We start from the raw sequence: 11,912 nt of genomic DNA on the forward strand, positions 1-11,912 counted from the left end.
ACCGAGAGCTAACAGTGACTTGTGATCCTGCTGCACCACTTGTTTCATTTTTTTTTGTGTGTATTAATAAGACGTGACGTGTCAAAAAACACAGTAAATTAATCTTGTATTGCAGTAGAATATTTAAAATTAAAAATCGACACATTTCCTGTCTTTATTTTGAGGACATTTATTCAGCTGGGGCTAAAAAAAAAACAACCCATCCATTAAGAATTATTTTTCACAAAATTACCAGTGCTGCATTGTCTTGGTCCTCCTGACAATCCCATCTAAATATAAACTATTGAACCCTATTTAATGATGTGTATGTAAAAGGTTTGCATACTTCTATTAAAATGCTGGTTTAGAGCTTTTATGTAACCCAAGCCCTTTGGTATTAATCGGCTACAGGGAAACATGTGAAAAAGCTGGCTGAAAAAAATGTGCTTACCATTTAATGAACATGTTGTTGATTGGATTAAATTCAAACATTCAACGTTTTGGGGTGAATATGAAGAACCTTGAATAAAGTTCAGCTGGTTTTTCTGATATTTGCTCGTTTTTCACCATTTAGCTAAAGCCAAAGTTTGCAAAAGTGGTGGTTCTTTGTAAAGTTTTAGAATAGACATGCAATCTGGCAGAAATTCAGTGGCTGAAATGGAATAAAAATAGGCCTAAAAGCATGTATTTGTTACATTCTTCCTTTTTTCATTTCTTAAGTTGAACTGTACAGGGTACAGGTCACTTAATATTTTTGGAAAAGTTTTGAAATTACTTAGGATTGCAACACTTTTGAACTACTGCATTCTTTTTTTTACATCCACTGTATGCAATTTCTTTTTAAATTTAATGAGCAATCTATTGCTTCCCGTTTACGCCTGGGGATGACAGAGACAGGTTTCTGTTAGCTACTCTTCACTCCATCCCAAAGCAAATAAAAAGATATAAACAGAAGATCATTTTAAACATCTGATATAGAAAAATTTAGAGACACGGCACATACTTCAGGAAGTGAACTTTATTTAAATAAATAGCCACATAAATAAACAATCTTTCTTAAACATTCTCTCTCCTTCTTCCTTCTGGTCCTTCTCTTCATACACACACACACACACACCCCCCCCCACACACACACACACAAAGACGTGATCATGCTCAAACAGTCAAGTAACAATTTAAAAAACAAACAGGAAATACTTCTTATTATCTGAAGTTTTTATCCAAAGGAGCATCTTATTGATTTGCATCACAATTCTTAGTGTTTGACCGTTTTTTTTTTTCTTCCATCATGAGAAACCAACAAATAAAAGAAAATCCTTAACATAAAGTGCAAATTTTGCTTCTGTTAAAACAGTAAGCTTAAAAAAAAAATTCAGAGGGACCAATGAATGAATGAATGAATGAACGCATGCATCATTTTTTTTTCAAGTCACAATCGGAGACGGAGGGTTCTGATTGTGAGTTTGTTCGGGTAAAAGGCACAAGTGTCGGTGGTGAGTGCAATCAACCAAAAACTGGAATATCAACACTGCACGTTTCCAGGTCCAGGAGGAACACTGCTCTCCTATGAGATGTTTCACAGATATGAGACGAAGAACTGAACACACAATAACACACATCGCTTCATCTGAACTAAGGTTGTAGCCACTGAATAAAGTTCAGCTTCCTTCACAATATGGTATTGCTATATTTAGGTTTAGTTGTTTTTTTTTTATTATTTTCTTTTTCTTCTTTTCTAAAAAAGTACAAAAAAAAAAGAGAGAACACAACCATGGTCCTGACAGTAACAGCTAGAGATACAAAGAAAAGGTGTAGCTTTAGGATTTGGTGGCAGCAGGAGTTTCAGATCACATAAAAATGGTTGCTAACCACCCGGCTACATCTTGAGACAGCATTTGAAAAAAGGAAAAAGTCAGTAGTGTGTCTTCGAGAGATCACCTGTGCTGTTCACTCTTTGGTAAAACCCAAAATTTCTTTCTGTTAACTACGAGCACTCTGCAGGATGAAGCAGCAGTTGTTTGTTTGTTGTTGTTTTTTAAATGCCTTCCTCTAAATCACTACAGTGTCATGTTTATTGGATCGCATAATAACGAGTACCTTTTCTGGTCGGCCAGCTAGCAAAGCGAGATCAAACACATTTAAAGATAAAAAAATAAAAATAAACGAAGGAAAACCTCAGGCAGAACACGTCATTTTTAACCTTGTCTTTCCGTCGAGTTTCTGTGTGAAATATTGCACTGTTCCCACAGTCTTTGTTCTGTCCAGCTTTCCTCTGATACACTGGGAGTGAAAAACGAGGACAAAGAAGTGGAGACGCCTCAGGAGCGTCCAGATCGTAGGTCAACGCCGCAATAGTGTGAGGGCAAAAGCATATGGAAGGTAGTTCTGTCCCGAGGGATTTAGGTGAATTATAATAGAGAAAGCGATGTCAATTCTTATTGCTCACTAATGTTGCTCACTATTTTTACATCAAATCAATTTTTTTTGTCTCTGTTGGTATTAAGTGAACAAATATTGCATATAACAATTTAGTTGGACGTAAACTTTTAGTGCTTCTTTTATTTTTGCTCAGTTTGCTCTTCAAGGTCAATTTGCCACTCACAATATGGCGGGTGAGCTGACGTATCTTTTCTACAGGGCAGCAATGCGTCTGCTCTTCCATGTCTAACGTGAAAACGTGTTCTCCGGCGTGATTTCACCCTGTTGCCTGAGGAGGTAGTAAAAGCATCTAACATGGAGGCGCTCAGCAAACGAAGACATTGTGGATCTTCAACCCGATGTACCTGTTTGTGCTTTAACTAAATCAGCGAAACCACGTCTTCATTCAGTTTTGGCTGATTACTACATCACAGTCTTCCTGCAGCTTGAGGTAAAAAGCAGCATTTTGCGCAGCATAAACAATCTCGCACTGAAACAAAACAAACAAAAAAAATCGTCACAGTTTCCATACAAGTCCTTCAGTGAACGCTTTCGAGCTCAGGGCGCTGTACTGCATGTTCATTGCACTGCTACAGAGAAAAGTCTCTAGAAAGGCGAACAAAGTGGGGAAGAATTTTGGTCTTACTTAACCAAAGAAGAAGTCGAACAAAGAGCAGAGGAGGGAATCTTCTTGTTCACTTAGACAGCATCAGAATTCGAGAGTCAAATATTTCAGCTGATCTCATTCTAGTGAGTCCGTCGGAGAGCTGGAAGAGAGCCGTTCGCTCTTATTGCTTCTCTGGCTGCTGAATTCACCGCCTCAACCAGAGTTTGGTTATTGCTTAGTCTTTAGCTTATCTGGTCTCAAAAAGCACACAAAGGTGGACACATTCTCACGTGCCAGTTTGTCGCTTGCATCAACTTTTTGTTTCTTTCACTCAGTTGTGCTCTGTTGTTTCCTGGGGACAGTCCTCCATTTTATTTCACCATCACGCAGCTGCTGAGCTGCTGCTGTCCGGCCAGGCCCAGCTCCTGCATGCCGGAGTCGGCGCCGGAGACCGGGCCCATGCTCCACACAGCCAGCTTGGACGGGACGGGGAAGGGGCTTTGTGCTGCGGACTGAGGCTGCTGCAGGACGGCGAAGGGGAGAGGCTGGGGCTGCTGGCTGATGTGCAGGCGCGCCTCGAGCATGTAGGCGGCGGAGGCCACGGGGGACATGGAGGAGGAGTAGCAGCTGGACGTAGGCGAGGAGCAGCCAGAGAAGGAGGAGGACTCCAGGGTTTGATGCCAGAGGCCCGCCGGAGCCGGCTGCTGAGGAGGAGGAGGAGGCAGGGCGGGCTGGACGGCGGGAGCATCAAAGATGGAGGAAGGGGAAAACGTGGATGAGGGTGGAGGAGAGGGCGACTGCTGCTGGGCCAGGAAGAGCAGGGGGTTCTGGGTAGGTCCGGTCTGGGGGGCCTGGACCTGGGGTTGAGGTTGGTGCTGAATCTGCAGCATCCTGGAAACAGATGCAAAGAATTAGATGCTGCTCTAACGTCAGGATACAAATCTACCCTTCAAATTTCTACTGATCACATTTTCAGACAACACAACTAAGAACAATTTCTTCTCTTTAAAGACAAGCACTTTAATTTACTTTTTAGGATTATTCTGTGATTGCGTCACGTTCTGATGAATTAAAAACTACTTCGCTCCAAAAACAACAAAATCATACCAAGTATCTCTGGTCTAGATTTTCATGTAAATATCTTAGTAAACTTAAAATAAAGACAAAAGTAACTTTTCAGCAAGATATAGGCGCTTGCTTTAAGTCAATAATACATTAACACTGATGAAAAAGTACAAGTACTAGTACTATATCTAGCTGAAAAGTTTCTAGTAAGATAGTTTTGTCTTATTTTAAGTGTACTAGAAACTAGACCAAAACTACTTGGCTAAATTTTGTATTTTTTTCAGTGAATTCCTCTGCAGGACTAATTCCTCTTAGAAACTTCAAGAAAATGAAAGGTTTGCTTTAAAAAAAACTTCATTTGAAGGATCAAATTGTTGCAAGGAGTCTCACCTTTGCTGGTGCAGCACCTCCTCCAGCATGCTGCGATGCTCGGAGAAGGCCGGGCCGAGGGAGCCTCGGCTGCCACGGTTGGAGGTGGGCGGGGGAACGACCTGCCTGGTCAGACCTTTGATCTTATTCAACCCCAGAAGGCCTTTGGTGCGCGTGTTTTTCCTCAGCTGTTGGCGGAAAGCTTTGAGGCCTACAGGAACACAGAAACCTTAAGGTTACACGGTGCAAACACACAGCAGGTCGAGTCGTTCCGGAGGCGGTGGTGTGAGTGCGTACCTTGTGTGAGGGAGGTGTCGGAGGCCCTGCGGCCTTCCTGGAAGCTGACAGCGGGCAGGCTGCTCTGAGCTTGGGGAACCAGGTGGGAAGAGAGAGCCAGAGGAGCTCCGGCAGGAAGCCCAGTTCCACCTTCAGCCCTGGAGGCCAGAAGTGTTGACATCTCCCCCACAGCAGACTGCAGTGTGGGAGCGGGACTGCATGAGGACTTCAGACAGCTGTCTGACGACGCTCCGTCTGAGGGACTCACCACAATACCTACAGAGACAGAGCAGAGGAAGTTTTAGCATCCTGACCTGGCAGAGTGAAACGTGTAGTTGTGCTTACAATGAATACTGACATGGAGGGTTGCACTGGTGGAAACGGGCGGAGACCTCGGCCACAGTGTGTCTGCGGGACGTTGTGGGCGGAAGCAAGGGCCCGAGGCTCTGCGTGGCCTCCTCCTCCTCCAGGTCCCTGGGACGCACCTCCTCGCTGATGCTGGTCTCCAGCAGGCTGTTGGGTGAGATGGAGCGGTTCCAGAGGAGTCTGTTCAGGCTGGCCTCCACCGGGAACACCACCCGCTGAAAAGCAGAAGGAGCAAGGCGGTTGTTGATGGAGACTGGTTGTTGTCACGGCTCTCTAAGCTCCAAAAGCGAAATTATTCCAAGAAAAGGTTGTGGGTGGCGACGGGTTGTTCGTTTCATGAAAGCACTTCCGACTTGATTATTTGAAAAGTTTATGTCGTTTATTTCTAGCAAAAATATAGAATATAGAATATAGAATAAAATAATAGCTAAGAAGTCGCAAAATAATTTTTAAAAACTCCCCGTCGTCACACCGGACATTTTGACAAACAAAAAACATCCACAGAGTATATTCTAACTTAAATGGGATTTTTGATTCACAAAACCTAAACATAAATGGCCACAACACACATGGTCCTTTAGCAATGACAGCGAGCTGATGAAGGAAGTCAGGTTTTCAATTTACCTGGAATAGTCCACCTTGGTCGCACTCCACCTCGGAGTACACAGGAGGAGTGTTTTTGGATGGGAGTGAGAAAGGAGTAGATCTAAAACGCTCACTGGACTCCATGATGACCTAGAGAAAAGACCAACAATAAAAATCAGCTTTGGACTTGAGCTTTAAATGAAAACAGGACTGAGTTTTGTACATCCTGAAGGAGCACTGACCTCTGGGCAGGCGGAGTCGGACGTACTGCGGGGCCTCTGGCTCCAGGTCCCACACTGACGACTCAGTTGCTGAGCGCGATGCTCTTGCACTCGCTCCAGCAGCAGGTAGTAGATGGCGGAAAAGTGATTATAGCTGCTGCTCTGCAGAGACTGTGGGAAAAGGAACAGCAGATTAGTGACAGAAATGAAACACTTCAGTTGACTGCTTAATCTGCAGCATCGTGTTGTGGTGTGACTTTTTCCAAGGAGGGACTTGAAACTCAAATAACAGCAAGAGCGTAAATATATTCACGAGGCACTGCAGATGAGTGAGAAGCTCTTTTTCTCACCTCGATTGTCCTCTGGCGATCGATGCCCAGCGTGTTCATGATGCCCAGCACCGGTTCGCTGTAATCGCCCAGGTTGGAGTTGTACTCTGTGAGGGAATGGCTGAGGGTCTGGTGGGCAGCCGACGGGTCGGCCAGCATCCAGCGGTGCTGCTTGATCTGGGTTACGCTGATCCTTTTGGCCGGGTCCACCACAAGCATCTTACGGATCAGATTTTCACAGTCTATTGAGGGTAGAAAAATGCGATGAGCCCGACTGGTTCTGGGTAGTTCACTTTCAGATTTTGTCAAAAAAAACAAAAAAAAACAGAGGTGTGTACCTTGGGACATGAAGAAGGGAATCCTGAATCGTCCCTCTGTGACTCTCTGTCTGAGAGCGGGAAGGCTGGGTGCATCGAACGGAAGAGAGCCGCAGACCAGAACGTAAAGCACTACACCGAGGCTCTGTGAGCAGAAAAGAGAAAGGATTAATTTATGCTTTAAACTTCCAGTTAGTTGTTTTGCTTTTATCCATTGTGTGCTTACCCAAATGTCAAGCTGTGGTCCCTCATACTCTTTCCCCTCAAACACTTCGGGAGCGGCGTAAGGCGGGCTGCCGCACCACGTAGACAGAGGCTCCCCTGCGTTGTAGAAGTTCCCAAATCCAAAGTCTACAAGGCACACACAAACGCATCCATCACTTTAAATCTGAGGAACATCCTGAGAAACATGCTCACTGCTTAATATCACTCCTAGTGCACCGACTCAACCGTTCACATTCAATCAGCACTGATTTAATGACAGCCGTTTAGAAATCCCAGAGCGGCTGCAAATACTCTTAAACCAATTAACTTTGTCTCGCACTTTGCTTCCCAGTAAATATGAGAGCAGCGAGAGGTTTATGTTGTAGACCTACCGGCCAGTTTGATGTTCATGTTGGCATCCAGCAGCAGGTTCTCGGTTTTGAGGTCGCGGTGAACGATGTGATGCCGGTGGCAGTAGTCCACGGCCGTGAGGATCTGCCAGAACTTCTTCCGTGCCTCGTCTTCACTCATGCGGCCGTTTGAGGTCAGGTGGTCTGCAGAAAGGGAGGGAGAAAGAGAGCGGACAGTTTAGTGGCTAATCTGAGATAAAGCATGACATTTAATTACAAATTTAACAGACGACTTAATTATTATTAGCATAGTTAGGATTTTGTTCTTTAGAAAATTTTAAAAAGCCTCAAATATTCTAATGTTTTTCATTATTACTTTCCTTTTTTCCATATTTATCCAGAGCTGGAAAATTTTAAAAGCGAATTCCACACTTTTGCATGCTTAATATTAAAGTCAAAGGGTTTTATGTCAAACTATCCGGATCAGATGAGAACTTACCGAACATCTCACCGTTCTTTGCATACTCTGTGACAATGTACAGCATGTCTTTGGTCTCCATGACCTAGGAGAGAGAAAAGCGAGATTTAAATGACTGAGTCAAGTGCAAAACTTGTTCCAAGAATTCCTGTGCAGCCGCGAGACATTTCCTAACCACCAAAACCTCCTTCACATACTTCTCCATAAACTTGTTCCACTCGTTGCAAAAATACCAAAGGCTTTCCATCGCATTACATGAGCCGACCAATTTCCTGAACACATTTTTATCATGTTTTAAACACCAGTTTACACACGTCAACACAAACCCTAACTAAAATTCTTAACATTCACTTACAGACCAGCTACTTAAATGATTGGGGGTGTTACCCAGTGGCTAGCACCGGTTGGCAACAGACGCTAGTGTTTAATTTCACAATTCCCCAGCCTCCTTACGGCGAAGAAAGTGCAACAGTTTCACACAGGCTTGCTCACAAGGGGCCTGTCTTTTGTATTAAAAGCAGCGTACGTGCGGTAAAAGTCCCAGTCTTTCCCTGGAGCTCACAGAGGGCCTCCGTTTCCTCTGAGGCCCCCGGGGACGGAGTAGTTTCAGCTGAAAGGTTGCACAACAAAGCAATTTTCCGTCAGATGACAAAAAGCCCGTACGGATAATGCCGCCGGCCGGTTTTGAACTGAATGTCACCAAATTCCACTGAATGGAGGAGTTTTATTTTGTCCAGACCCTTTAGAAAACCAAAGGGTGGTGAGTGAATACTCAGTGCAGAGGAAAACAGTGTTTATCTGTAAGATAGAGCCATTCTCTGGAGCTCAGTCACCTTGAGGTGATGCTAACGTCATACTGCTGCTTTAAAGGCCCCCATTCAGCCATATTTTACATTCGAAAAGCCTCATAGAAAAACCTTTACCTTCATTTTTGCTTACATTACAGGAGATCGGCTAAGTTTACGCTCAGTGCCCCACCTTTGGGGTATTTCTGAACCCTAGGGGCTTGGATGAAACGACAAAGAAAGGTCAGCTATTGTTGATGTTACAAGGGGAAAATGCATCTTGTTCCCATGATGATGCTAGGAGAGTGAAAGCAGCAGCAAAGCAAAAAAAAGACAGCCCAGATACAAAGATCATAAGACTGCCTTATGCCAGATTCCTTCCTTTGTACAGGAAGGAGAGGATTATGTGACTAGCATCATCTCCATCAAGCCAACAGCCAGAGGCTAGGTCACAAAGAGGCTAGACACAAACACAAGACCCATCGGAGTGATGTAACAACACCCTTTATCATCACTTACTAGATTCATGACTAATTAACCAAATGAAATTACTTCAGCTGCTCTGAAACAAAATGCGCAGAACATCAATCGGTTCGTCAGCCTGCTGGAGCCACAGCGTTCAGACATTAATCATCTTCAGATTCCTCACAGGTTGAATCATGTCAATCCATTTACAGAGAGGGCTTAGTGTTTGCTAGTTAAGACTGGGCATTTGAGTTGTACTACTCTACAAAGAGAAGAGAAGAAAAAAATAGATATGTTTTGGGCTACAAGCAGATTTACTTTAAAAAAATACTGTGAATATTAGTGAGTGTTGTTTCTGTATTTTATGTATCAAATAAAAAGATAATGAATGAATGAATGCTATACATAACATATAATTAATTTTCTGTTAATTATGAACATCATATTCATTTTAGCTGTGAATGTCTGGGTGAATACAGGTAAACCATGGTATGTTTTACTAGAGTTAGTTATTTTAACTATTCAGTCAGATAAATCCAACTAAGATGCAACTTGTGCAAAATTAATACCAGCATGTCATCCCAGACATCTCATCATCATTTCATCACAGTTTTGAAATGCATAATGATTTTCTGCATTTTCTATCGAGGGTGTAAGCAAAAATTATTCTGAGCTGCACATAAAACTGCTGGCAAAGAAAATAAGATAATTAGAGAATTACTGTTAATTCAATTGTAAAAACACACTAAAGAAGTACATTAGATTGCTATCATTCCGCTAATTATGAGTATAGATTAATATTGATTTAATATGTACCTCTGCATATGAGGAGAAGTAATGTTTGGAGGGGGGATTCCCAGAAATAATGTCTTGCTCAGAACTTACAATCAGATGTAAAGTAATCCACAAAGGCAGCAAAACAAAAAGAGAGTGAATAATAATAAAACAGCGCTTGTTTGCTTGTTCCCAGGGGTATTTGTTTGTGTGTTTGTTGCCAGACGTGTGCCAACGTGCCTGCAAGGTCAGCTGAGATGGTAAAAGCGGATTCTTCTCGCTAAGTCTTCAATTTGATTAGGAGTAAAGCAGCGCTTTGTGAGGAGGCTTTCACGTGACGAGCAGACACATTGCACTTGGCTTTAACAAGTGCTAATTGGACTTAATGTTCTGATACTGCACACTTCCTTCACCAGCACTCACCTGACTACTCTTAAGCCCTCATTTCCTCAGCCAACATATCATTACATAACCAAAAAACATGCTACAAATGCATTGTTTCCACAATGGTGCCCATAAATGTCCTTGCACAGAGCGAGAGCGATAGCGAGCGAGGTCAAATAGGATTGTACTAATGCTGTTGTGCTGTACTTATGATTTAGAGTACTCTGAGAATCAGCAGCGCACCACCAGCTGGTGAAAACCACTTTCATGCCAAATGCCCCTTATTTCCTTCTTACTTATTGCCACTGCTATTTCCTGATGTGTGCAATAATGACGCACAGTGCTCTGCAGTCCAGCACTGTTAAATGTGCAAAGTTTTCCACACAAACTTAGACAAACTCCCAAACATAGAGAGGGAAACTCAGAAACCGCACGCCTTCCAGTAATCTGCACACGTACTGTTGCACCCCATGCAAAACCGCAGCAGAGAAGAGACAAGATACGACACACACCTGGTAGAGCTTGATGATATGGGGATGGTTCAGCAGCTTCATTATCTGCACCTCTCTGTAAATTTTCTCCAGGTTAGAGGGGCTCAGTCTGGTCTTATCAATGATTTTTATTGCCACCTGGGAAATTAAATGCATGAAAAAGAATTAGCATGCAATAAATAAAAAAATATATAAATAAATAAAGGCATGCATTTTAAATTAACTACATGGTAGAAGAAAGGCTGCTGACCTGTGTTTTGGTGACTTTGTGCTTGGCCAGTTTCACCACTGCAAAGTTTCCTTTCCCCAGGGTGCGGATGATCTCATAGAAGCCGACCTGAAGTGGCCTCCCCTGCGCAGGGCTGGGCTGAGCAGCCCTGCTGGTGTCTGTCATGATCACCATGGTGCACCAAATGTAGTAGCAATGCTTAGACAAAGGGAGGCTTGTACCTGTAAAAACAAGCAAAACAATTACTCATTTAATATACCGTAATCTCTATTAAACCTACACAGACCTAGAAAATCAACGAAAAAGATGTAAAAAATATATTACTATTATTATTATTATTGGAAATATTATTATTCAAAATAGATATAAATATTTTGTTAAAGAAGTCTGATATTTTATTGTAAATCATCCTTGTCCCACAAATCAAACACCGAACAATCTCTAATCAACTAAAAGTGGCTAAAAAGTAAAATGAGAAATTATCGCACTTGACGAAAGTAGCCAAAATATTTATTTACTCATTCGCGCACTTCTATTGTTTGTTTGTTTTTGGCGACGACGGACTATAAACCAAATATTAAGCAACGAAAAGTGACAAAGTCTTACCTTAGAAAGACATAAAGCGCCTTCTCTCACAGTTCAGACTGCTGTGTGACGAAAAGTGAACCATTCCACCACAGCTCCGAAAAACAAACGCATCAAAGAAGGAAAAACTGCGGGAACCACGCGCGATGCAACTTTTCCCTTCAGCTCTTCTCTCTGAGCTCACAGGAAGGCTTTCGGCCCGGGACTGCGCTGCGGTCGGTGTGCGCCTGAAAGCTCCGCCGGAATGCAGAGCTGAGGGCTTCGGCACTCGCAGAGGGAACTCCTCCCTCCCTCCCTTCCTTCCTTTCCTCCCCCCGCTCGCTCCCCAGCCACCATAACAAATTGATACCCACCTCATTAACGTCACACCCGCGTCAGAGCTCCGAGCTGGGTGCGAGGCAAGGCCGGACCCGAGCGCGACGCACGGGTTGCTGGGCAACCGCTCGGCTAGGGCGCTCGGTGACGCGAATGCTGATGAAGAGGTTGCTTGGAGATGGGAACGGTGACGTCAGTCGTAAAGATGTGTCACCACGTGATGTTTCCGTCCGCCGGGCTGGCTGCTCACGGGCTCTCCATCTCGCGCTTCGCCGGAGCGGGAGCGCGCGCATCCTCAGCAGGAACAGAAACAGAAAGCG

The 11,912-nt window shown here is 43.6% G+C and overlaps 1 protein-coding gene across 1 annotated transcript; it reads right to left on the reverse strand.

Annotated features, from left to right (window-relative positions):
- Window positions 1–979: 979 nt before the first annotated feature.
- sik1 (salt-inducible kinase 1) lies at window positions 980–11,571 on the reverse strand. The gene is made up of 14 exons (XM_032567585.1): window positions 11,299–11,571; window positions 10,714–10,913; window positions 10,485–10,601; window positions 7,586–7,649; window positions 7,129–7,290; window positions 6,759–6,883; window positions 6,554–6,677; window positions 6,237–6,457; window positions 5,908–6,057; window positions 5,705–5,815; window positions 5,073–5,295; window positions 4,736–4,990; window positions 4,460–4,649; window positions 980–3,895 (listed from the first exon to the last, which is right to left on the reverse strand). The coding sequence occupies exons 2-14, from the start codon at window positions 10,864–10,866 to the stop codon at window positions 3,376–3,378; spliced, it is 2,415 nt and encodes an 804-aa protein (XP_032423476.1). The 5' UTR covers window positions 10,867–10,913; window positions 11,299–11,571; the 3' UTR covers window positions 980–3,375.
- Window positions 11,572–11,912: the final 341 nt, after the last annotated feature.

Source organism: Xiphophorus hellerii, chromosome 7, assembly GCF_003331165.1.
Source record: "Xiphophorus hellerii strain 12219 chromosome 7, Xiphophorus_hellerii-4.1, whole genome shotgun sequence".
Taxonomy (NCBI): domain Eukaryota; kingdom Metazoa; phylum Chordata; class Actinopteri; order Cyprinodontiformes; family Poeciliidae; genus Xiphophorus; species Xiphophorus hellerii.

Excerpts from the sequence above, each read along its gene's own strand:
- sik1 (XM_032567585.1), bottom strand. The coding sequence starts at position 10,866 with ATGGTGATCATGACAGACACCAGCAGGGCTGCTCAGCCCAGCCCTGCG. Across the intron at positions 4,991-5,072 it reads CCACCAGTGCAACCCTCCAT|GTATTGTGGTGAGTCCCTCA; the intron begins GTCAGTATTCAT and ends CTGTCTCTGTAG. Across the intron at positions 4,650-4,735 it reads CGACACCTCCCTCACACAAG|GCCTCAAAGCTTTCCGCCAA; the intron begins GTACGCACTCAC and ends GTGTTCCTGTAG.